General features: G+C 57.6%; 2 protein-coding genes across 3 annotated transcripts in view; both read right to left on the bottom strand.

The window, feature by feature from the left end:
- ZFPM1 (zinc finger protein, FOG family member 1) overlaps positions 1 to 4039 on the bottom strand; it is a 36158-nt gene extending 32119 nt beyond the window's left edge. For both annotated transcript variants that reach the window (XM_059824711.1, XM_059824712.1), the window contains exon 1: positions 3976 to 4039. In XM_059824711.1, the coding sequence (XP_059680694.1) occupies positions 3976 to 4015 (40 nt within the window). In that variant the 5' untranslated portion in view covers positions 4016 to 4039. The remainder of the gene's footprint in view (positions 1 to 3975) is intronic.
- Positions 4040 to 12135: 8096 nt separating this feature from the next.
- Positions 12136 to 24912, bottom strand: ZNF469 (zinc finger protein 469). Its single transcript, XM_059825057.1, has one exon. The coding sequence runs from the start codon at positions 24910 to 24912 to the stop codon at positions 12136 to 12138; it is 12777 nt and encodes a 4258-aa protein (XP_059681040.1).
- Positions 24913 to 25755: the final 843 nt, after the last annotated feature.

Here is a 25755-nt window from a genome sequence, read left to right as displayed (position 1 = left end):
GTGCTGAGGCAGCCCCCGGGGAGGTGCCGAAAATACTGGTTTTGGGAGCACCCAGCTCATCCCCGGGGAGCAGGCAGCAAAGCCTCCCCACCCCGCAGCGCAGCCCGGGGTAACGCACCTCCCCAGACGCCCTGCCGCCCACCCCGGCCCGGAGCATCCCTTCCCCGGCAAGCGCGGATGGGGAAACTGAGGCACGGAGGCTGGCGGTGATGGAAAAGTGCAGCAGCAGCAGAGCGGCGGGAGGTGGTGGTGGGGGAAGCAAGCGGAGGCAGTTAGTCACCTGCGCGGACCGAAAGGAAAGGAGCGACTGAGTGAGCAAAGGGAGCGTGAGAGGAGCGGGCAGGAGGCGTGCCGGGAGCATCCCACGCCACCGGCTCACCACGCCGCCGCTAAAAATAGATGTAGGGTTGGCCACTGTCATCTTTACAAGAAATGCAATTTTCCAAGCTCCCGGGAAGGATGGCTGCCATGGGCCGGCCGGTGTCGTGACCCCCTGCCTGGCATCGTGACCCCCTGCCCGGCACCGCCGCAGAGCCCAGGCGGGACCGGGGAGCAGCCGAGCTTGCAAAAGAGGAAAGGAAAAAAAAAAAATAAAAATTAAACCCCAACCCACCCCATCGAGAGGCGGCGGGGTTTACCAGCGTAGATCGCGCTCGCTATCTAACACCATCTAATAGCAATTAAAGAAAATCCACACACAAAAAATATGACGGTGCTTTCGCCTCCCCCCCCTCTCGCCCCTGCCCATGCCTTTGCTCGGCGGAGCAGAATGGGAGATAACGATCGAAAAAGAAAGTCAAAGCTCTCATCAAACTAATGCAACATCTGCAGCTGATAACAGGCGCTGGGGAGAGCTCGGCTTCTGGAGCCAGCTTGGTTGGCAGAGCCCTCGGAGGGGGGGAAAGAAGAAAAAACAACACCCGAACACCTTGAGAAATAAAAACACATACGCAGCTGCCCCCCCATCAGATAATTAAAGCGCCTGCGTTAATCGCATTTGCAATGGAACAAATTGTTGGAGCCCTTTTGCCCCTTTTTGCTGGGTTTGTTGTTGCAGCGAATCCTGCTCAGGTCTGGTGGGGAGAGATAAGTGGTCCTTATCTCCCCTGGCAATCGCTATCAGGATGGAGATCGGGGCCTCGGCGCTTATCGGGAGCTCAGATCTGCTGTAGCTGAAAGCAGAATAGAAAGGAAAAACAAAAAAAAAAAAAGGAAAGAAGAAAAAAACAACCCACAAACAGGCCCCTGCAACTACTACAAAAATGTTCGCTTCCAGTTCATTTCGGAAGAAAAAAATATAATGTAATATATATATATATTAGAACAACAAGAGAGGGAGAGGCACATCAGCAAGAGGAGATCAATCTCCCGCTTATCAGCTTCCCCCATCGAAGACCGGGCGCTGGAGTGCACGCAGAGGCAGCTGCCAGCAGCCTCGCTCATCAGCTGCGTGCCCGCGCTCCCATGTTTGAAGTTAATAAATATAACAGGCTATCTGGGTTGGAGATCAGCTCCTGCTCTCTATCAGCCCCTCACATCTATCTACCAGCAGAACAAAAGACAGACACACACACAAAAAAAATAAAGAGGAAAAAAAAAAAAAAGCCAAACCACCACCCAACCCTATAAAGCAGCAGCAGCTGCAGGGAGGTTGCAGCCGCGCATGGAGCGGGGGGCAAAAAGCAACCGTCCCCCCCCCCCATCCCCGGGCGGGTACCCCGCAAAATTCAATAAAGAAACGCTCCGGGTGTTTTCTCCGCTATCGGAACCCACCATCTAGATGCAATCGGCTCTCGAAGCCTCACCACGGTGTGCCACCGGACAGAGCGGGTGCTCCCGGGGTGGGGGGGGCTTGGAGGGACCCCGCGTTGCTGGTACCCCCGTCCCCCCCAGCGCTGCGTCGCTCCAGCCCAAAAAGCGAAGAAGGAGAAGGTTAAAGCAGCCGGTTGAATACAGTCCGGTGTCTGAGCTTTGCCTTATCGCTCTTGGCGATCGCCCGCTCGCCCAGCGATCTCTGCCTATCTGCGCATCGCATCGGTTTAAAATAAAAAAACAAAAAAAAACAAAAACCCCAACAAAACCCCAAACCCCGAAGAGACGAAGCCAGAGCGAGAGCACAGCGTCACCCAGGAAAAGAAAAATCAGCAGATACCAATCTGGAGGAGGGTTTGTTTTTTTTTTTTTTCCCTGCTCCAGCCGAGATGATAAAAAGGATTGACTTTGTGGAAACAGGTCCGGTCTGTACATGAGAGGAGGTTGGTTACCGGAGCCCTGATTCATGCATACCTTCCCTCGGCGTGGAGAGCCGTCGGAGGCAGCGGCACGGCGCTCTCGCCGCGCTCGCCGCCTCTAATGACTGTTTTCATGTTGACACATACAGGAAGGGTTCCAAGCTTTCAGCTTTTAATCAGTTTTGGCCATCGCCGGCGGCCTGAGATCAGCCTCCCACTTTATCGTTTCTTCACATCTCTGCAGAAGAGCAGCAGAGGAAGGAGATACGAGCCGCCTTCGCCCGGCCAAGCTGCCACGGCCTCATCCAGCCCCATTTTTTTCCCCCCCTCCAAGGTCCACACCGGTAGATGCCGGACCGGACGGGCGTCCTGCCGTCGGCGCGGCCCCCACGCACGCAGCTATCGCCCGCGTCGGCGTTTCAACGGCTGCGACGCTACCGCTCGCTCGGGTCTTAAGGCTCCCGGTTTAATGAGCCGGAGTTAAGGAGGGATCGGTGGGCAGCCGGGCTTTTTGGTGAAATAACGCCGCGGAAGTTGGATAAAGCTAAAGGAGAAAATTATCACCAAAAAAAAAATAATATATATATATATATATATATATAGGAGGCAGCTGGGACTATTTTTAACTCTACCCGGGTAAAAGTCTAGCTGAGCTTTATCACCAGAGCAATCACCCCAGGCAGGGAAACAGGTAGGTGCAACTCAGCCTTGCAATTATTTCAAGAGAAAGATAAAGCTAGATTATCACATGGTGGCCAGCCTTCCCTATCCTCCCATCGCCCTCCTATCGCCAGCTTCCATCGACTCGAGGGGGAAAGGAAAAAAAACACACACGCACCAGAGAGGAAGGGAAAAAAAGCCGAGCTAAGCCCGTCACCGAAAAACTTCCAGCACTTTGCAGAATTTCTCAGCGACGCCGGCACATCCCCACCGGACCGAAACCGGATCCCGGCCCATGGGTCGGATGGTGGGGAGCACGACCCTCCGGAGAGGCGGACGGTGGCCGAAGTCCCCATGGGACCCCCACGGGGGGTCCCTGCTGCTGTCAGCCCGGGGTGTTATCACCCCGTCCCTGCCCGGGCTGGGGTGCGAAGCGGGAGCAGGGGGTGGCCACCGGGCAGGGGGAGAGGTTGAGGCCAGCGGGGACGATGGCGGTCAGCGGGGACGATGGCACACCACGGCCAGCGGCACCCATGGCGAGTGGGGGGTCCCCGTGCGGAAAGGGGAGCCCCTGGCAGGGTGAGGGTGCCGCAGCCGGGTGAGGAGCTGCTGGCAGGGCTGGGGTGCCCCGGGGGGGGGTCGGGGACCCCCGGGGGGGGTGTCGGGGAGCCCCTCGCCCCGGCTCAGGGCGCTGGATGGGAGGCAGGCGGGGGAGATAAGATCACAATTTCAGGCCGTCCCGACAGAGCGATGTTATCAGGACGGGACTTGCAGAACGGAATATTTTAAAGCCTTATCGGGGCCCCCATCGGGAGCCGGTACCGGAGCCACCGCGCTGGCGGGGGGGAGGCGGGGGGGGGGGGGGCGGGGACGGAGACCAAAGCGGGCGCCCGGTAGCGGGAGTGGGCACCCGCCGCGGCCGTCCCGGGTGGGTACCGGGGGGGTACCGGGGGGGGGGCGCTCCGCCGGGGGCGGGAGTGCTGCCGCCGAGGGGGGTGGTGCAAAAAGATAAGGGCGGGGGGGGGGGGGGAGTACAGAAGCGGGGAGCCGGCGGCAGCGCGGGGTGCCGGTAGCGGGGACTCACGTTTGATCTGCCGGGGGTTGCTCTGTTTCCTCCTGGACATCGCTCGGCGGGGGGCGAGCCCGGCGCCCCGGCTGGCGGCTGGGCGGGCGGCAGGTGGGTGGCGGCGGGCGGGCCCCCGGCTGCTCGCATGCCCGCCCGCCCGCCCGCGCTGCCGGGCCGGGGCCGGGGCCGGGGCCGGGCCGGGCCGGGCCGGGCCGTGCGCGGCGGAGCGGAGCCGCCGCCGCCGCCGCGGGATTTTCTCAATGGGGCGCCGCGGCCGATCAAACCCGCGGAACGTTCCACGGGGGCGGGGCCTGCCCCCGCCGCGCGCCGCCGCGGCCGCCCATAGGCCACCGCCCCCCCCGGCGGCCCCGCCCACCGGATGGCGTAGCCGCCGCCGCGGCGCGGGGCGGGGCGGGGAGGGGCGGGGCGCGGCGGCCGCGGGAGGCGGGGGGCGCGCCGGGGCGGGGCCCCCCGGGGGGCTCGATCCACACCGGGGGCGCGATCCACAGCGGGGGCGCGATCCACAGCGGGGCCGCCCCCACCCCGGGGTCCCCAAAGCCTCCCGCGTGTCCCCAGCCCCACTTCGAGGTCCCCACGCCCGCCGTGAGGCCCCCCAGCCCCCTGCCGTGGGACCCTGACCCCCCCTCCTTTGGGGTCCTAACCCCCCCAACCCCTCCTGCATGTCCCCAGCTCCCCCTTCGGGGTCCCCAACCCTCCTTTGGGGTCCCCAATCCCCTCCTTTGGGACTCCGGTCCCCCCTTGGGGCCCCCAAGCCCCTCCCTTGGGACCTCAACCCCTCCTTTGGGGTCTCCAAATCCACCTTTGGGGTCCCAAACCCCCTTTGCACCCTCGTGCCCCCTCTGGAAGGTCTTAAACTCCCATGGGGCCACCAATCCCCCCTTCTGGGACCTCAGTCCCCCCCTCTCCTTGGGGTCCCAACCCACCCTTTGGAGGTCTTCAAACCCTCCTGTGGGGACCCCCCAAACCTTTCTACGGGGTCCCCGCGGCCTCTTTTTGGGATCCCAAACCCCTCTTAAAATCCCGCTCGTTTGTAGATGGATGGTCCAAAAAGTCCCACTTGTGACTTCCAGGGTCACCGTCAGCCCGGCTCGGGGTGGGGGGGACACCCCAGGGTGCACCGAGGATGGTGTAGGGGTGCTGGGGTCCCCCTCAGCATCACACCCGCCATGCAAGCCGGTCCTCACCGTGAGCACGCAGCCAGGCAGCAATTTTGGGGCTAATTGTGGGGTAAACAGCAGCCGCTTATATTTTGGGTCCGTGATGGGAATATTCTGTGAAAAATAACCGTTTCTGCCAAACCCGGCCCCGGCCCCGGCCGATCTCGGCTCGGGAGGGGGGTTTGCTGGTGGCAATGGCCGGTGCCCCCCAGTTAATGATGCTATTTTTGGATCAGTGGGGGAGCAGGGGGCTGGGGGGCTGTGGGGACACGGCACGGCACGGCACGGCACAGCGGCTCAGCCGTGTCCCCTCTCTATTTATCCCTGGACATGGGGTGTGCTTTTTCCCCCCCTCTCTCTTTTTCTTTTTTAAAGGGTTTTTAATTAACTTCCTGTTCCAATGGTGGGATAATGAGTTTTAAGCAGCACATGATTCCAGTAAAGAGGTCAAGCCGGCAATGAGGATGTCAAAAGAAATTAAGTTAGGAATTAAGAAGAGTTCCAGGGGAGAAAAAAAAACCCCCATCGAAGGAGGGAGATGCTGCCGAGGACAAGGCTTTGCTCTCCCCCCGCTTGGCCGGCCGCCCCCCAAAATGACCCTGGCGGCGTTTTTCACCTCGTTTGGCCCCGAATCGCAGCCTTGCTGGAGACCTGCGCTCCCCAGGGCAGGCAGCTCGTGCGCGTGATGAAAGCGCGACGGCTTTGCAGGGTCCGGCCCAAGGAGACTTGAGTGGCCTCTGCTTTGCATCAGCCGTGATGGGTGCTGACTCCATCAGCGCCTGGGCGATGGGGAGCCGAGACTCCGTCCGCTCTGCCGCCTTCGGGGGGGTCTCTATCCTCTGGCACGGCCACGGGTGTTTTTGGGGTTGGGGGCCGGTGCGGCACTGCAGACCCAGCCGGCTCCTCCGGGCACATCCATGGCATCACCCGCTGACACCGCTCACGGCACCCATGTTATTTACCCGGCAGGTCTGCTTACGCTGAGACAATTAGACAAACCATTTAATTAAACGTGGCACCAATAATTGCAAGGAGCTGGGGGGCTGGGGGTGAGCGGACGCAAATAGGGCACCCAAATTTCCTCTCCCCGGAACGGAGCAGGGGGATGTTGGCTATTCCGGGGTCTTTGTGCTAGAAGCAGCGGTGACAGCATCCCTCGAGGGCTCGAGGGACCCCGGTCGCTGTCCCACCCTCGGGGTGGGGGGCTGCATCTCGCCCCTGCCGAAAGAAGCCAAAAAAAGCCTCGACCGAGCCCGGAGGGTGCCGGACACCGTCGTGCAGCTCTGCCCCGGGGAGGGGAGCCCGGCTACGGGGAGGGGGGAAACAGGTTGCAGTCCTTCCCCTTGCACATTCCTTGCCAGTGTCCTCTTAATTAGCTTTTTTGGCACCATCCCAAAGCCTCTTAGATCCCCCCCAGGCCTGAGAATTTGCAGTCGCATCAAACAACGCAGGACCAAGGGCCGCATCCCCAGCACGGCGACATCCCCGAGCCCCGCATCTCCCTGCCCCATCACCCCACGCATCCCACCCCGCTGTGCGGGGGACCCATGGGTGCCCCTGCGTGGGGACAACCGGCACAGTGCTGGTGATAGCGGCATGGCTGGGTGTTTTTCTGCGCCCCCCCCATCCCGTTGTGTTTGCAGAGAGATTGTTATAGGGTAACAGAATAAATAGCGTGTTTTCCCGAGGAGTGAATTACACGCCTGCAGAGCAGAGATAATGCGCGAGCAGCCGTTTCCCCCATTGTGAGTGAGGTGACATCTTTTTATGGAGCTGTGTACATTTGTATTAGTGCCAATTAATCTGGGGTGATATTATTAGCGACGGGAGAGGAGGTGTCGGCGGAGAAATGTAAATGGGAAAAGCTAAGGCGCTGCCTCGGCCATATTTCACGGGCGAGGGGGGAGTGGCGGTGATGTTGGGTGCTGCGCTGAGCACCCCGAGGGGATCTGGGTGCCCACGGGACCACAGGCTGCCCCAGCCGGTGGCACCATCCGCTGGCACGGCTCTGCCAAGGCTGCAGAAACAGCTCTTCCCAGCTGCAAAAACTCATGGTTTAGGGTTTTTTTTCCCTTTTGTCCCAAGAGGGAGGAATGGTGTCTCGGTGCCCCTGCCTGCGGGCAGGCTGGGACCCGCGGGGCTGGGTGCTGGGCGTGCTGCGGAGGGGCCCTGCCACCTACCGGCAGGAGAACCTGGCCCTGGGTGCCACTTGTCACCTGCCTGTGGCTCAGCCCCAGGCAACTGCCGGCAGCCTGGGGCCCTCCGCCGCTTGGGCACGGCTTGGGCACGGCTTGGGCATGGCTTGGGCATGGCTTGGGCATGTCCCTCCACTGCTTGGGCATGGCTTGGGCATGACTTGGGCATGGCTTGGGCATGTCCCTCCACTGCTTGGGCATGGCTTGGGCATGACTTGGGCATGTCCCTCCACTGCTTGGGCATGGCTTGGGCATGACTTGGGCATGGCTTGGGCATATCCCTCTGCTGCTTGGGCACGGCTTGGGCACGGCTTGGGCATGGCTTAGGCATGCTTGGGCACAGCTTAGACATGGCTTGGGCATGGCTTGGGTATGTCCCTCCACTGCTTAGGCACAGCTTGGGCATGGCTTGGGCATGGCTTGGGCACAGCTTTGGCATGGCTTAAGCATGGCTTGGGCATGTCCCTCCGCTGCTTGGGCACAGCTTGGGCATGTCCTATGTAGAGATGCTGCTGCGGGATTTGGGGTTCCTGGGAGCTGCAGTGGCAGCACGAAGGTTTTTGGGTTAAAATAAATGATGACAGCGAAGCTGGGCTACAGCTCGAGGGGCATTGCTGCTGGTGGGACTGGAGCCCCTGGGTGGGTGCATTGCTCCTGCGTTACCTCCCCGGTTCCCCCAAAGCTGCTGTCTCCACATCCCACAGCCGCCCGGGCTCGGCGTTTCCCCACCTGAAGGCGATTCAGCATCAGGGATGCAGGAGCCCGCAGGCGTGTGTGGTCCCCGTCACCCACATAGGGCCTGGGGGACGTGGGAGCTGGGGTTTAAATTCCTGCTGTGCAAGGAACAGCCAGATTTGACTGAAGAGCAAGGAAAAAAAAAAAAATCTTTAGCCCATGCTAGCAACATGACAACCATGGTGGATCCCGTTATCCGCTGGGCTTTACGGAGAGGCTTAAAGCACCTCCATCTCGGAAACTTGGGTGTGCGGCTGAGAAGAAAAGCTGGATTTGGAGGGCCTTGAAGAGCAAACAGCAGCTTGAGGAAAATTTAGGGTGGTGGCAAGAAGCTGAGAAATCCCCTAAGGGGCTCGGTGCAACGCCAGGCACCCTCTGTTCACACCCAGCGACCCACAATGGCTGCGGGGCCATCCCCATCCTCGGAGGGTGTGGATTGAGACTGAGGCTGGTGCAGACCAGCCGTGCATCCCGGCGGGGTGCACCTCTGGGACCCATAGATGTGCCAGGTCCCAGGGATACCCCCCATGCCGCTGGCACCCGCCGAGCGGCGAGTTAATCTGCAGCCGGGAGAAGCCGCCCGGCTTTGCCTTCCTCGCTGGAATGACATTGACAGGGGCCCGCAATCTTCCAAGTGAGAAGCGCTGCCGGATAATGCAGGACGCGGCAAACCCGGCGGGTGGGAGGGGGGTGCAGGTGGGAGAAGGTGGGAGAGGATGGGGGAAAAAAAACCCTACTCTCACTTAGAGGGGAAAGGGAAGAATTAAATATTTCAGCCTTCAGAGCTGCAGGGACGACGCTAGCATCTCCCTGGGGAGCAGCGGGCGGGAGGGAGTGGTACCCGAGGCGAGCATCGCTGGTGGCCTGTGCTGCAATAAGGTGGGTGCTGCTTTAGGACGGCATCCCCGCACGCCGCCCAGGGCCCCGGGGACGGGTCCCATCCCCTGCAGCAAACCTGTGGCTCCCGGGGGACTTCTTTTCCAGGTGCCCAGGTTATGAACCCGGAGGTGCGGGAGAGCTGCAGTAACACCCAGGCATGAAATACTTCTCTCCCCCATAGGTTTGCTGCCCTGGTGAAATATAGTAGAGGGAAAACATAGAAGTCCCATTTCCAGCTCCATAATATTTCCTGCCAAAATAAAGTAAAATGTGCTGCCTTAAATTCTCTGCAAAATTCTTTTGAGGTTATTTTTTTCCCTAAATTAAGCCATACTAATTATTTTCAGCCACTTTATCTCCACTCCGCAACACACCAGGAGGGTGCAGGCGGCAAGCATTTTAAGCCTCCATAAACAAAAGAGTAGTTTGGAAAATAATTCTATCAATTAATCAAATTAATCCTGCAGTTTTAGTTACAAGCCCCAAGTGGCAAGGATTCTAGCCTGCGGTTAGGAGCTATCTCTCATTGACAGCGTTTAAATGTTATGATTGCAACAGTAATTAAAGAATATAATATGCCTGGCTTTGTGTCAGCCTCCTACCTTCAGACCTCAGCGCTGTGCCGGCAGAGGTCAACTTGAGGACAAATTGGTGATGACCAACCTGGGCCATCACTATCACCAATTGGCGATGACCAAACTGCGCCTTCACCATTGCCAATTGGTGATGACCAAACTAGGCCATCACCATCACCATCACCAGTTGGTGATGACTAAACTAGGGCATCACCATTGCCATCACCAGTTGGTGATGACCAAACTGGGCCACCACCATCACCATCACCAGTTGGTGATGACCAAACTGGGCCATCACCATCACCAATTGGTGATGACCAAACTGAGCTATCACCATTGCCAATTGGTGATGACCAAAATAGGCCATCACCATCACCATCACCAGTTGGTGATGACCAAACTGAGCCACCACCATCACCATCAGCAATTGATGATGACCAAACTGGGCTACCACCATTGCCAATTGGTGATGACCAAACCAGGCCATCACCATCACCAATTGGTGATGACCAAACTGGGCTACCACCATTGCCAATCGGTGATGACCAAACTAGGCCATCACCATCACCATCACCAGCTGGAGATGACCAAACTGGGCCACCACCATCACCATCAGCAATTGGTGATGACCAAACTGGGTCATCACCATCACCATCATGTTGGGCTTTCCCCCCCACCCCCCCAAGACAAGATACCCACATCTTGAGTAGGACTCGGGCGAGATGCAGTGGGGAAGAGGAGATGCACGAGCATCTTCGCCATTGAGAAGCTCCACCGCTTTGCAAATGATTGCAAGGTGACGGCAGCAGCACCAACGTCCTCCTGCAGCCACTTTTCAGAGGACACCACAAAGATGTACAGAGCATCCAACTCTCAATTAGAAATGTCATCGTTTGGTGAGAGATGTGCGTGGGGGGGGGGGACCACAGGGACCGCGGGGTATGGGACACAGCCAGGGAGGAACATCCCACAAACATCACGCAGACAGGAGATTTCTGTGAAAATATTGGAATATATTTGAAAAGATTAATCATGTATGATTTTACAGTACCACCCCATATTTTCATCTCATACTTTATTTAACAATATTAAAGAGGCACTTTAAAAGCACACATACAACATCATAAAATGGCGTTTCCTGCTCTCTCTCTGCTTCTCTGACAAAATATCAAAATAAAAACTTTTGACAGAACACATTGCACCCAAGGTAAATTACCTACAATATTTTTATACAATACAAAGAATTGTAAAGATACATATTAACAGAATAAAGCCTCTTTTTTTTCCTTTTAACTCTAAAACAAAACAAAAATAATAATTGCAGGACAGACGCAAAGTACTCTGACTGTTCATATCACATCAGTGCATTACTTCACCTCCTTGACTTGGGAGTATTTCAATAGTATTTAGTTATCTTCCATGTCCTCGTTTGCACCTGAGATTTCTTTCCGGTTCAAAAGTTCGGTTGTATAACGTGCTCGTTTAACGTGACGTAACCTTTTCGACACTATGGAGTACCAGCATACAGGATTTTTTTTTTTCCCTAAAGTTGGATATTTAAAAATTTTTTTCCTGCTTCGTTTTCTTTTACAGGTAACGGCTACTTCCTAACGGTTCCCTTTTATTTTTCAATCAAGGAAGTCTGTATTCACATTACAAAAGAAGAATAGCACCAGTAACTGCATAGTAAAAAGCGGATACCTATATAGCCACTAACTCAATACAGTAAGATAGTTTAGAAGTGATACCGTTGAGGGCACTCGGACAGTACCGGTTCGGTGCGGAAAATTGGCACAGTTTTGTCATTGCGCAAAACGCCCCCCCCCAACCAAAAAGAAAACACACACACACACACACACACAAAAATCCAACCCTAAAAAATCAGAGTTTGTCACAAGTGTCAAGGTGCAGTTTGCTCGCGGTGGCGGCTCTCCTCCGGTTACATCGTCTACAGTGGTCAAAGAGCGGCAGCATCCTCTGAAGGGCTCCAACAGCCCCGGCAGCCCCAGAGCCCGTTCGTTATTCTCTTGACGATGTAGAAACAAATTCATAGGAATGGCTGTCAAAATATAGGACACTCGATTCTTAATTTAATTTTTTTTTTTTTAATTGTATCATCTCTTAGGCCAGCTCCCAATTAAAAGAATTGTACGGGATTATTTGTGCAAAATCTTCAAAAAAAAAATTTGCTTTCTACAGTGTACTGCACCTTATGAATAAGACGTCTACGGAATGAAGTTCATCTCTTCAAGTACTTTGTACAAAGATAACACAGACACAGTCTCAAAAGGGTCTGAGATTTGCAAGTATCCTTATAACCTCAGCACTTCTGCAATAAAGCAATTGCTCTCGACGATTCAGTCTGCCCAAAGCGATTACAATTTCAGTTCATGAAAATCATCAGCAACATCAAAGTTCTAGCATTTGCATGATAAATCAGGTGAATTAAAGTAGATTAGTAGACACAAAGCAAACTATTTCACAGAGGCTGCAGTGCAAGTTCATTTAAGCTAGACAGAGAAATCATGCTACACAAACGAATTTAATGCTTTGATAATTTTTCCCTTGCAAACCCCATGAAAGCAGCTGAGGATCACCGTAAGTCACTTCCATAAATTATTCTGAAGTATCTCTTCTTAAAGGAATTTTAAAGCTAGTTAATTTTTGCCCAAACAGTTGGCTTAGCAGGTTGTTCTGGGACTCGGCGGTGCGGTAGCTGGCCGAGCCGGCCGGCTTGGCACCCCGGGCGGCACGCGGGCTGTGCAAGGAGCCGCGCGGGGACGGCGCCGGCCCCTTGGCCAACACTTGGTGGAGGCTCTTCCCCAGAATGGCCTTCCTGCGCTTCACGTCCCCGTTGGCGTGACGGAGCTCCCCCTTCTTCTGGTTATAAGTGTCCAGGACCATCTTCTTCAGCTGGGTGCCTGTTTTGGGCTTGGGTACCAGTTTGTTGCAGTGCGTCTCCCTCCTCCCGGGGGAGAGGGCAGAAGCTTCGGCGTTGCTCCAGCCAGCGTGTTTGAGCTCGCCGGCGCTCTCGCTCCTCCCCGGGCATGGGATCCGGGCTTTTTTCTTTTTCCCATCTCCCTCCATGTTCTCCCGGGAGCCGGAGCTGCTCCGGTGGCTCAAGGACTTATGCTCTTTCCTCCTCTTGGGGTGAAGCTTGCCGGCGGCTTTGCTCGGCTCCACGTGGCCGCGCCTCACTGCGTTGCTGGCTGCCTCGCCTCTGGGCTGGTGGCCGGTGGATTTGCTTGGGTTGCTGCCTTGGTCCTTGGCGTTAATGCTGCTGTCCTTAGCCTCAGGCACGGCTTTCTCCTTCCCCGAGATGGATTGCTGACTGTCCTCGGCGCTGCCGCCGGGACTGCCCGCACCGGGAGCAGCCTCACTGCAGGGCTGGCTACCCACGGTCTTCTTCTGCAGGGTTGAATCTTTGGCAGCCCTGTTCAGCGTAGGCGATGTCATCTTGTCCTTCAGGGGCAGGGGGTGGTAGGCAGCTTCTGGAGACGAGGCCTTAGATGCACCTTCCCAAGAAGAGGCGTCGCTGGCACTGGGGTTGCCCCACCTGTGGGTCTCCTTGGCTGGTGGAGCCTCTGCCTGTGGGGAAGGAAGCTCTGAGACCTTCTTGGCAAGCTGGAGAAATGGGATCCCATCCACGGTGTCAGTGGCTGCACTGGGATTTTCCAGAACACCCGCCATACATTCGTCTTTGTTGCCTACACTTGTTCTTTTATGGGCAGCGGCGTAGCCACGTTTCTCGGTCAGGTGTGGAGGAGAGAGTTTTTGGTCCGTGGCCTGGTTACAAGCCAACCCAGCAAGGTCAATGGTAAACTCGGGCGAGTCCAAGAAAGGAAGTGGTTTCCCATCAAACGTTCCTTTCTCCAGCTCCTCGATAGACAGGGCAGTGATATGGCCGAGCTCCGGACTGCTTGCCACAGCCTGTGGCAAAGACGGGGAGAGGCAGGGTGGTGGAGGCAGGGTGTCAAACTGGGATTTCTCCATCTCTGCCAGGAGGTCAGAGAAGTCACCCACCAGGTCTTCTGTTTTCACAGAGGGTTGGGGTGCTCCCAGGTCACCAGGTGCTGTAGGGAAGGAGTCAGTGGGAGCCTGCAGGCTGGGGCTTGCAGCCTCTACCAGCTGAAGGTCACTAGTGTGGTCCAGGTGGACCGGCGAGCTGCGCGGGAGTGAGCTGCCGTGCTGAGCAACCTTCCTCTTCTTGCTCGGCGGCATGCCCTCCCGGAGAGAGCCATCCTCTTTCACCTTCTCCCTGCCCTCCCTGGAGGCAATACCGGGCCTCATGACTCCTCTGAATTTGAAAGTCTTGTTGCTTCCCACCAGGTGCTTCTCCATGTGCCGGTCATACTGCTCTTTCTTGGAGAAGGTGTAGTTGCACATGCTGCAGATGAAGGACTTCTTGATAACGTGCATGACGTCTGCGCAGAGCTCACAGGCATACAGGGTGGTGTGCTTGATCTCCTGCTCTTCCACTATCCCGTGCTCCTGGCTGAGGTGGTTTCGAAGCTCTTTGGTCTCCTGGTAGAACATCGGACACTTGTGGCACAAGTAAATCTTCTGTAAACTGTGCACAACTAAGTGCCGCTGGAGCTTGAAGGGTTTGGGAAACTGTTTGCCACAGTGATGACAGTCCCTGGAAGGATCCTTGCAGTCTGGGTGCATGGGGACAGATTTTGGGGTGCCTTCGCTTTTTGCTGTATGGTCTGGAGATGGACTGGCGGATGCTTTACAGGAGCTAGGTGCAGGTGGCTTCACCTTGACGTTGCTTTCCAAGGGGTCTTTCATCGTCTTGGCCTCCTGCTCGAGGGGCAGCTCCTTGGGGCTCTTGCTCTCTCTGCCAACTGCATGCTTGCTGCTGGGGTCGGCGTGCCGGGAGGACCTGCTGGGCTTCCGATACATGATGGTGTTGAGGAAGTGGGTGACAGCGGCGTTGTCCTCACCGAAGCAGGCTGGCAGACCCATCACGGACTTCTGTGCTTGCCCCTTGCGAGCGAACTGGGTGGCGTGCTCCCGGAGATGCTCGTTGTACATCCAGACGTCGGAGATCTCTTTCAGGCACATCCCACAAGCCCACAGACCAGCTTTGTTTTTGGCATGCTTCTCCTTCAGATGGTCCCTCAGTTGCTCCCGGGAGCTGAATTTGCGCTGGACGCACATGTAGCAGGTAGGCGGAGGGGAAGGGTTATGGGAGAGCTTGTGGAAGTCCAGCTCCCCTAATGTCAGGAACCACTGGAAGCAGACTTTGCATTTGTACTGCTTGTCTTTGGCCTTGATGGTTATCTCACTGCGGTTTTTCCCCAGCTTCCCATCTTCTAGCTTACTTCTCTGCTTGCTGTGTTGGCCCAGCTTCGGCTTGAAACTCACAGCGTTGTCCTCCCCATGGCCAGGAAGATCTTCGCAAGGACCAAAGAAGCACATGTCTCTCATTTTCAGCTTTGCGTTCAGCATCTCGATGTCGATGGTATGAAATTCATGAGAGTCTGAATCTTCGTTAGCTTTGCCGTTGTAGGGCTCTTCCGCCAGGTCGGGGGGCTCGGAGCTCGCTTCTCTGAGCGAGTGCTCATCCTCAAGGTCCATCAGAGGCTCAAACATGTCCTCGGCAGAGAGGCTTTCTCCATCCTTCTCCAGACTGCCCCAGACGTTCAAGCTGGGGACGTTGTCCACTTGGCTGTTTTGGCACAAGAAGGTTAGCATGTTGTCTTCCATGTCAATGTCCTCCTTCCCTTGGTCGGTCTTCTCATGGTCTGAACTCAGCGCAATGCTTTTAGATCCGCTGGGAGCAGCATCTCCGCTCTTCGCCTTGCTGCCGTGACACATGTTTAGCATTAAGGCATCATCAACAGAGATGGTTTCGTATTCACAAGGGTCCTCCCTGGTGACACAGAAAGAGCTGGTTTCACTGAGGTCAGAAGCTAATCGGATCGTGAAGAGGTCGATGGCACCCGCCGGCTGGAGGTTTACCTCGGTGACGGGCTTGGGTTTCTTGCTGCGCTTCCCATACACCCGTGTGCACTTTCGCCGGACAAACTGGTCATCCCGGGGGAACAGCTGGGAGAATGTGGAGTCATCGTCAAACAAGCTCTGGAGGTCCGAGACGGCCGTGCTCTCCACGCAGTGCTCTCTGCCCAGCGGCATGTCTGCCTTCGCCCATCGCTTTGGCTCTGCAGGAGGAGGGCTGGTCCCCAGTTTGGTCTGCAGAGCACCTTGCCCAGGAACCTTTTGGGTGGTTTCCGAATCACACGTCTCCAGCGGCAGACCCTCTTCAACAGGAGCTGTGGGACCCAGCGGGGCACTGCTCCGGTCCCCAGCACTGCTGCCTGCTGCAGGACTGTCTCCTGTCTCAGCATCTGTCTCCTCCATGCCATCAGCACCATGCTGCTGCTCTTTGCCTACCTTGCCCAATCCCTTCTCCACTTGCTTCACAAACCCACTAACCCATTTTTTGCAAGCCTGCGTGTCTTCCACTCCATCTTGATCTTCCACCTCCCTGGGACAGGTGACCGTGCCCATTACTGACTCCTTGCTGACCATCTCCTCTGAAGACACCACCCCGTCACCCAGGTCCTCTGCAAGCTCAGCTGCACAAGGGGATTGTTCAGCTTTTTGAGAGAGCAGGGTTGAGTTGGACCTGTTTTGCTCCTCTGTGGAGATGCAACCACCTGGTTCATGCAAGCCCTCCATGATCCTGGGCAGACTGGAGCTGAGGACAGCAGGGGGAGGACCTGCGTTCTTCTCCAGCTCACATGGCCCGTCGGGCTCATTTCTGCTGGCAAATACCTTTGTTTTCCTTCGTCTCACTTTCCTGTTTAGCTTCTTTTCAGAATTGCCATTCACCTCTCCAGGATCTTTGCTTTGGCTCCTTCTGCCCTTTTCTCCCTTCCTGGCTTGCCGCCCCGAGTCCAGCTTCCCAGCTGCCGCCTCGCCTCCTCCCCTCGTCTCCGAGCGCGGTCCCTTTGCCTTCATCTCCCTCTGCAGAACACGTGTGCGGTGCAGCTCCTGGGACATCTCGAAGGAGATCACGCTGAGGTCGCTGAGCACTCTGCTGACCACTTCTTGCATCTGCGCACTGGGCTCTTTCTCCAGGTCTGGGCATATTTTCTTGGGGCCATGTTCAACGTTGGTGGTCGGCATCTGTGAGCTGCAGGTTTTGTCTTTGACTGAAGTCTTCAGGCTCCTCCTGGGCACCTTTTGGGCTGCTTTCGATGTCTTGTCTGCAGGAATCAAAGTGGACCTGGGAGTCTTGCTGGACTGTGGTACCCCACTGTTCTTCACCTGGTGCTTGACAGCTTTGTGCCTGGTCAGGCCAGGCTTGGACCGGAACGTGGCTGAACAAATGTCGCAGGTCACCGGGAGCCCATTTGGCTTCTTTTCTTTGTGAGGTTCATTTAGGGAAGGGTTTGGAGTGCTGTTAGGCATGTTGCCCTCTCCTTGGCCCATACTGTTCAACACACAACTCCCAGCTTCTCCAGCCCCATGGCTTTTGAGTTTCTCCCCTTCTAAACTCTTTCCTCCACCCTCTGTAGTTTTGGAAATACCAAGTCTCACCTCTGCTGCCTCTGAAAACTCGTGGCCATTTAATTTAGCAGGACCAAGTTCTTCAATCCTTGTAAGACCTCTGCTGACAGCAGCTGGCACCTGCTGAACAACAAAACCATTGGACAAAGCCTCTGGTTCACTTTGATGCTTATTTACATCATCACAGCAGCTTTGAAGCTTGTTCTCTTGATTCAGGTTTACCTCTCTTTCTCTGATCGGCAGAAGATCTGTTGTGGGCTGGGTTGGGTAATCTTGGGTTTCTGGAGGAATGGAGTTAACGACCGTATCTGTGATGGTGCACACTTGGTTTTCTTTAAAATGAGAACTTGACAGCACAGCACCGGCACTTTCGGGTACCTCTTTCCCAACACCCTTTCGGTTGAAAGGTGGTGAGCAGGGAAGAGAGCAGTCCTTCCCATGCAGTTTCTGGGCACCATCCATCTCCAAGGCAGAGCCCACCAGACCGTCGTCACGCAGCAGAGCGCAGGGTCTCGCCATCCCTTCTCTTTCAGGTGGTCCGTAGTTACCCAAAACACGGTCGGGGAGGTGATGGTGGCCATCCTCGACTGCTTCCATTGGCATGGCCCCGCAGTGATGCAGTGAGGGAGGAAAGGTGGGTGCCCTTTTCCATGTCCCTTGCTCTACCGGGCTCACGGGGGGGTGATGGACGTGATGGCTGTTGGCCTCAGGAGGACACCTCTTCATGATGAATGAACTCGATGTGTCAAGCAGGGACGCGCCGTATTTATTCTCATCCGAGAGCTGAGTGCCGAAGCTGGGGACCTCTCCTCCCTCGGCCCCACTGCTTTGCAAACATTTGGGGTGAGAAAAATTGGTCGGCAAGGGCAGGCTGGCCGGACTTTCGCCTGTGTAATGACAGCCATTGAGGGACTTCTTCTTGCCATTTCCTCCTCTGGGAACCTTTGCACTGACTGTGCCAGCTTTCGTCTCCGGCAGCAAACGGCGATCCTGGTGGAGATCCTCCTCAGAGGGACCGGGGGGGCTGGTGGGACTCGCAGAAGCACTGTGCAGGGGCTGTGCCCCCTGCCCCACCTGATTTCTTTCCAGCCTCTCTGCTGCTGCACTGCCCAGCGTTTCTTTCTCGAGCAAACTACGGCTTAAATGGGATTGCTCATGTTTTTTAAATGCCAAGGTCGCTTTGTTTTTATCTTGCTCCTGCTCTTCTACGAGCTGATCAGCTTTCTTTCCTTGCCCTGGCAGTGGGGTCACCGCTGTGTTTTTGAGTGGCGAGAGGTCGTTATGCTCTCGGGAAATACCATCTGCACGGATATTAATGTCATTCGGCTCCGCATGTCCATTTGCTAAGTGCTGCAGCTCCGTTACATTATTTTGCAGCTCCGGCTTCGCAAATGTGGGTTGTTTTGCACAGTAGGAGCCCGTTGCACCGAATGACTCCAGCTGCCCGCATCCACTGGAGAAAAGCGCAGCCTCTTTCACTGGGGCAGCAATATTTTCCACGTTGCCTCCAATGGGGATGTTCCCCTCCCCTTGGGCAGGGCAGTAGGTCCGATTTTCCCCTTCCAAGGCACCACCACTCTCCTCTTTCTGGTCCGGCTGGATGCGGGTGGAGGCAGAGGGGTGGCTGGGAGCAAGCAGCATGGGGAAGCACGGCATCAACAGCTCCTCTTCGTTGTTCTTCACCGTTCGGGCAACAAAGAGCTGGAGTTGCTGCAGAGGGTTGGCAGCCGTCTCCTGGGATGCCAGCATCTTCTGGGAGCCGCAGTCACTCTCCTTGGGCAGACTCAGCATATCGAACAGCAGCACTTTTTGCTTGCTGGCTTTGTCGCCGAGTCCGGGGCCTGGACAGGTGGTGGGGCTCTTCTTCTCCTCTGTTTCTTCCATCAACGCAGACCCACCACCGTGCCCTTTGAAGTCCACAGTGCTTTTTGCCATTTTGGGTGACTCAGGTCTGCTTAAGGGTCTTTCTTCTGTATCTGGGACCTCTTTGATGTGAGGCGAAAAGGCAAGATCCAAGGCTGGGGTGGGACCTTGCTGAAAGCCAAATTCAGGTTTATGGTTTGGAAGGTGGGCATCAAACTTCTCCAGCTCTGTAGCAACAGCGAAGCTTTCATCTGCTTTCCCCGGCACAGGGAAGCTCTCGGCACTGTGCTGGCATGGCAAGGATGGCAGGGGATCTTTGGTCTCTTCTGCTGCCTCCAGCGTCTTGGGGAACACAGTGACAACAGGGGGGCTTTTTGCCACAGGGTCTGTGTAGACGGGAGCCTCTGTTGGGTCTGGCGTGCGTAAGCCAGGTAGACTTTTGGAGGAAGACCCATTTTCCATCTTTCCAGGGTCACTTTCCTTGGCAGCTGCAGCTCCCCGGAGCTGCTCACCACTGTCTTTGGAGCAGAAATGGTCCGCGGCGAGTGGGGCTGGTGTGCACACCCCTGCCTCCAGCGAGCCCAGCTCCACCGGGCAGGGCCAGGGCTCTCTGGGTCTCTTGTAGTCCCCACGGGTGCTTGTGATGGCCAGCTTCTCACCCCCCAGCCTCTCCCCAACGCAGAGGCTTGAGCTGCCCAGCTCGTCTGCCAAAAACAGTCCTTTCTCCCGACCCGTCTCTTGCTCGACCGGCAGCGGTGCGAACTGCTCAGCCGCCTGTCCTCGCAGATGGGCAGCGACGTGTTGCTCGGGTTTCTGAAGGGCTACGGATGCCTCGTTATCCAGCTTGCTGGTTTGCAGTTGACTTTCCAGCTCTGTGACTAATCGTTTGATCTCCAGCTCATCATCTGATATGTTGTTCATAAAAGTCACGTTATAATCCGTTATCCTGTCCGGCAGTGGCAGGGAGAGTTGGCTGGTGGGGACAGGTCCTTCCTCAGGGAATTTCTTGGCTAGTGGCTTCTCCACTGAAAGGCTGTGGAACTGAGCCATGTCTTCTGGCAGCATTGGAGCCACCTCCTCCATGAGGGACCAGTCTTTCTCCGGCATGAATGGTGGATACGGTTGCTCAAATGGCAGAGGCTTGCTGGGGGGATTGCCAGGACAGGTGAATGTTGTCACATAACTGTCCTTGCTGGTAGAAACACTCTCGTACAGCGGTGGATCAAACTCGGTGACGGGAAGCTCTCCAAATATCGAAGAGGAATCAAAACTGAGAGGGGAGGAGACCTTGCCCTGTGGCGTTTCTGCGGCATAGGGGGAGATGCTGGCATGCTTCTGCTCGAAAGAGCTGGCGTTGATGTCATCCCGGCATAAGTACATGTCATCCATGTGTGAGGAGCCCAAGGCTGGGGGCTTTGAGAAGAGGTTGTCATCGTAGTGACCGGGAAGGCCTTTGGGATCAAAAAATGCGTTGTTGCTGCTGACGTATGGATCGGGCGCCTTGGCAGTGAGCATCATCCCCACTGCATCCCCCCCATATGGGGCAACTGGCGCGGGATAGTCCTTCCGACCGTCACAGAGCCCGTGTGCCTTCAAGTATTTGATGCCCGCTTCTGAGTAGGCAGCACTCACATTGGCAGGACTAGCTTCGTTACCGCCGTGGGATGGAGCAGTTAGCTCTTCTGCATGGTACTTCAGCCCATCGCTCGTGAAAGGGGCAAACTGATGCCTCTGGCTGACCATGGTCATCTCGGGTGAGTCCTGAGCCTCCAGAGGGGGTTCTCCTGCCTCACCCGTGCACTTTGCTGCTCCGTTGGGCTCTTCTGCCCCCTCCTTACAGGAGAGCCCGACGGGGCTCCGGCCCGAGGAGGCCGTGCTGAGCAGCTGCCTTTCCTGGGGCTGCGGTAACGGCTCCTCCTTTGCACAGTCCGTCACAGCAACATCTGGTTCAGTACTCAGACGTGTCCTGGAGCCTGCTACCAAAGGTTTGGCTGAGCCAAACTGCCTGCTCCCTTTGCTCTTCTGGCTCTTCTTTGGGCTCCTGTCCTCAGGAAGGCTGAGAGGAGTCCTTGGCGCGCATGCCGGGCTGCCCGAGCGCCTCCTCCTCTGCGTGCCTCCCTTCTCGCTGCCCGAGCTGGCCCCATCAGCGTGGGGTGGGCTGCTGCCTGTCTCGCCAGGCACGCTACCGCTGTGGTTGCTGCCAGTAGATGACTGGCTGCTTCGTCTTCGGACTTTAGCGGCACAATCCTCTTTCTCGGTATCCTCCTGGCTTGGGACCTCCCTGTGCTCCTGTGCCTCCCTTTTCTGACTGTCCTTTTTCCGGCTGTAGCTCCAGGCTGGGTCTTTCTCTTTGGCTCTCTCACGTCTTCCTGGGCGTTTCTTGCTGAAGGTGTACTTGGTCCTCCCGATGAATCCTGTGCCATGCTTCTTCCTCCCTCGGAGCTTGCTGCACTCTGCTCCATCATCATCTGAGTCGGAGACGTAGTCGTACTCCCGAAACCTGCCCTCTTTGGCGGCTAGCACCAGCCTCTCGGTGACCTGGGGGAACTGCGCCTGCTTGCTGCTCTTCACCTGCAGTTTGTGGAGCTTGTTCTTCTGCTGCACGATCTTGTGAATGAGCTCCTTGCTCCACGTCCCACTTCGGGGCTTCCGCTTCTTCATGTCCTTCATGGAGAACCGGGGTGGCTTGGAGCTCTTGGTGGCACTGCCTGGCCCCACCTCGCTCTTTGTCGGAGGCTCCTGGCTGAGCTTCCTGGGATGCTTTTGGCTGGAGGTGGACTTGGAGGAGGTAGTGGCTGATGGGACGCTGTTCTTCCTGCCCGCCCGCAACCTGGCCGTCCTCTCTGCTCCTGCTGCTCCGGGATCTGGCTCCTGGGCTGCCAACCTCCGCGCTGCCCTCCCCTTGTGAAGGTGCTGCTTTCCTGCCCCTCTCTTTGCCTGCTCCCTACCTGGGTGGCTGTCCTCATAAAAATAGCTGGCTTTGGGCTGGCCCGCTGCCTTCTCCTCCGCTGCTGCCTGCTTTGATTTGCTCTCTGAGGCCAGGGCTTCCTTCGCCTTGTGGGACATCCCACCGCCGGCTGCCTTCATGCCCGTCAGCTCCTCGTCGGCAAACACGTCTATGAAGCTGCTGTCGATCTCTGGGTTATCCGACTGGTACCCCAGGCCGTTGAGGGCTTCGGTGATCAGGCTGTCCAGCTTGGCATCGTCGATGTCCAGGTCCGAGGCGGTGAGCGGCAGGGAGCTGGCGGCGAGGCCGTTGAAGAGGCCGCCCTTCAGAGCATCTTCCTTGCCCTCGCTTTTGCTTTCCCCATCCAGCAAGAAGTCATCGCTCTTGTTTAACGCCAACAAGTGCGCCTGGGGGTCCGGAGAGAGCCCCAGGCTGGGGGGCTTGGGGGGCTCCGGGGGGAGCGCTTTCCGCCCCTCGGCTGCCCGGGGAGCATCCTTGCTCTCTCCCTGGGGAGCGGGATGGGAGGCGCAGAACTGGCGGTGCTGCAGGAAGGAGGAGAGGTTGCTGTAGTTCTGGTCGCACTGCTTGCAGGTCAGGAGCACGTCCAGCTGATCCAGGCTGGCACTGCTGAGCGAGCTGGCCAGCAAGTGGTGGGAGGAGTACGGCGGCGGAGGCTGCTCCCCGTCCAGCCCATCTGAGCATCCTTTGGCCAACTCCATGCCGGGTTTGTGGAAGGGGCTCGCCGGGGCGCATTTCAGGAGGTTGTCATCTTTCAGGGTGTCAGGAGGGAAGTGGAAGGACTTGACGGAGTCCGGGGGGTGGTAATGAAGCGAGCCTGAGCTCAGGACGTCGGAGGGGTGGAAGGTTTTGTTGCCGTCCTTGGGATGGCAGGGGTGCTGGAAAAAGGGAGAGGGGGTCAGCGCTCCGGACATCTGGCTGTCTTCGAAGCCGGGGTTGAGCGGGCTGCTGGACATGGGGGAGAGCGACGAGCAGGTGCTGCCGCAGGTGGGGTTGGGGACAGGGGATGGCAGCGGGGACTCGCAAGGGGAGGCAGCCACCAAGGCTGACGGTGGCAGGACCAGCGCTGAGCCCGACGAGCTCCTGGAGGGAGGAGGAGGAGGACCTGCTTGACCCATGCTGTAGAATAGGGCTTTGCTTCTCAAATCGCAGGCAGGAGACCCCGGCTCCTTCCCGCTCTCGAAAGAGAAAGCGGCCGTCGAGTTGGGGTCTCCCCTCTGGACCCCAAGGCTCTCTCCCGACAAGAGCTTTTTGCCATGATACCCCGGAGAGTTACTTATGGGAGGCCCTTTCTGGGCTTTCCCGCTCCCCTGCCACTCCGACGTGCCCAGGGGGAAGGAGAGCTTCTGGCTGGTGATCTGTCTTGACAGCTCTAGCCTGTTTTGACCAGGCATTGCAGATGCAAGGTGTATTTGCTGCCAAGGCATCCTGGCATTTTTCTGCCTGTGCTGCCTCTGCTCGGGGCCAGACTGGCACTCGAATGAGAACTGGTTTCCAACAGGGTTTGAATAAGGTGCTGAATTCTGATCCATGGGAGAAAACGCCTTAGTGGCACCTTCCCAAGCTTGCACAAGCCTGGGGTGGGTGGGTGCCGTAGTGGGAATGCTTGTCTCGAAAGGCACGGATCCTGCGCTGGCGCTGCCCGCGGGGGAACTGCAATAGGCTTTACTCTGAAAGTGCACTTGGGAGAGAGAGTTTGGTGGCATGTTCCTTCTCAGAGGGCTGCTCTGGACCAGCAGCCGCGGGCTGGGGACACTGTCTTTCGCTGAGGCTTGCCTCTTACCGACTGGCTTTGGCATACTAGGCGAGTGTAAACTAGACGGAAAAACAGCTTGGTTTTCTTGGAAAGTGCTTGGGTTTTGGTCGATAGCACCAGACGATGAGAGAGCACCATTGGAGTCGGCGGGATGCTCGCTCCTGCCCTTGCAGCACGGCAGCGGGCCGTGGTGTGAGGCCGGCGGTGGCGGCGGGTGCAGGAACGGTGGCGGTGGCGGGGCGGGCAAGCCATACAGCCTGCCCTCGGGGGACACGCTCTCGTAGGAGCTGCCGCTCAACGCCTCCTCTTGCCACTCTCTGGAGGATGAGTGGAAGGCGAAGGTGCCGTGAGCCAGCTGGCCGGCGGCGAGCCCCACGTCCAGGTACTCCTGGCTCCCCGCATCGCTGCGGTACGGCTCCTTCCCCGACTCATGCAGCAGCTGGAAGGGGTACTGGCACGGCAAAGCCCCCAGACCGTGGGTGCCGGCTTTGCCGCCCTCGGGGAAAGAGCTGGGCTTCTGCACCGAGACCCCGTAGCTAGCACCAGCAAAGCTCTTCTCCGGGGAAGGCCAGGAGTCGGCCCCGTTCGCCTGAAACTCTAAATAATGTAGCTGCCCATTGGTGCCGGGGCTCTTGAGGGGGATGCCGGCGGCGGGGGGCTGCCCTTTGGGGCCGTGGCGGGGAGCGGGCTGTGAGGTATAGTTGGCGGAGGTACGGCCGGTGGCGGCATCGGGGAAGCAGCGGCCGAAGCCGAGGTCTTCTTGCCGGAGCTCGGCCTCGCGCTGGGGGATGCTGGGCACGTGGAAGCGGTAGCTGCCGGTCACGGGGCCGCAATTCGCCTCCGGCTTCTTCGGGGGGGTCACCTTCTGCTGGGGGTAGGCGATGCCGATGGTGGGGTTCGGCCGGGCGCCGGCGATGCTGAGCCGGTAAAGCTGGTGGTGGCCCCGCTCGCCCTTCCCCGAGCGCCGGCTGCGCTCGCGGGCCCGACCCTTTCCCGGGGAGGACTGGGGGCTGTCCTTGACCTCTCCCCATGCGCCGTCATTGCCAAACTTGGGTTTGCGGTGGAGGGACTTGAAGTCGATCTTTCCCACTTGCTGCGGCCGGATCACGGCTTCCCGCTGGCTGTGGGGCTCCTTGTCCTTGGGGCCGGGGAAGGGGGACGTGCCCTCCCCGCCGAGCACCCTCCCATCCTTCTCCCCGCAGCCTTCAAAGCCAAAGTCCTTGTCGGGGTCTTTGGGGCCGGCCTCAGTATCGCCAATGGTGTAAACATGCTGGGTCTCTCCAGTCATGATACCAAGGAGGGGGGAAAGGCTAGAAAGCCCCGTTTTCCCTTCCCGCTGCGAGCTGCCGTCCCTCCGTCACGGGCATGGTCCTCCGCTGATGGGCACCGGGGCGGTGAGAGGGGCAGCGGCTCCCTGGGGCCGGGGCGGCGTGGGGTCCCGAGCGCCGGCGGGGCTCTGCCGCATCGTTTCAGACCTGGGGAGGAGAAAAGAGAGAAAGGGCGGCCATCAGCTAGGGAGGGGGCCAAGGGAGGGAGGGGAGATATTTTGGCCCTTTTTCTTGGCGCTGCGGTGGGGAGCGGGATGGAGAAAGGGGCAGCGCAACCCCCCCGAGCAGCCCTGGGGCGAAGCCCTCCAGCTTTGGCTCTTCAAAGGATGCTCGGAGCATTTCACCTTTGGCAAAAGCTGCTGAGGGAGGCACTTTTTTCCTCCCGGGGAAGCTATTTCTGGGTACTACTTAGCAACATAAGCAGAAAAAGATGACAGAAGAGCTCCACCTACGGATTAGCGGGAAGGGCTGTCGGGCCGGGCTGGGAGAGGCGTCCTGGGAAGGGCTCTCTGTCCCCGTGTCCCCACGTCCCCGTGTCCCGGCTCCCGCGGCTGGGAGGACGATGAGGTCGGGCTTTGCAGCGAAAGGCTTTTGCTCCACCGCGATTCCCCCGCCCCAGCGCATCCCTTCGACCTCGCTGCCCCTCCACCAAACCATTGCTCTGAAACCCCCGGAGAAAGGACTCGAGCTTCTGCTGCCTCGGCCTTAACTTTAACACCACCCGCAAACGGCCCTCGCAATTTTAGACACTGTTAAGTAGGTGAAAGAATAAAAACTAAGTCCTGAATTTACCAGCTGATTTT

Source organism: Gavia stellata, chromosome 15 (assembly GCF_030936135.1).
Source record: "Gavia stellata isolate bGavSte3 chromosome 15, bGavSte3.hap2, whole genome shotgun sequence".
Lineage (NCBI taxonomy): Eukaryota > Metazoa > Chordata > Aves > Gaviiformes > Gaviidae > Gavia > Gavia stellata.
This window is presented reverse-complemented; position numbering and strand designations above follow the sequence as displayed.

Coding starts and splice junctions, on each gene's coding strand:
- ZNF469 (XM_059825057.1), bottom strand. CDS start 24,912: ATGACTGGAGAGACCCAGCATGTTTACACCATTGGCGATACTGAGGCC.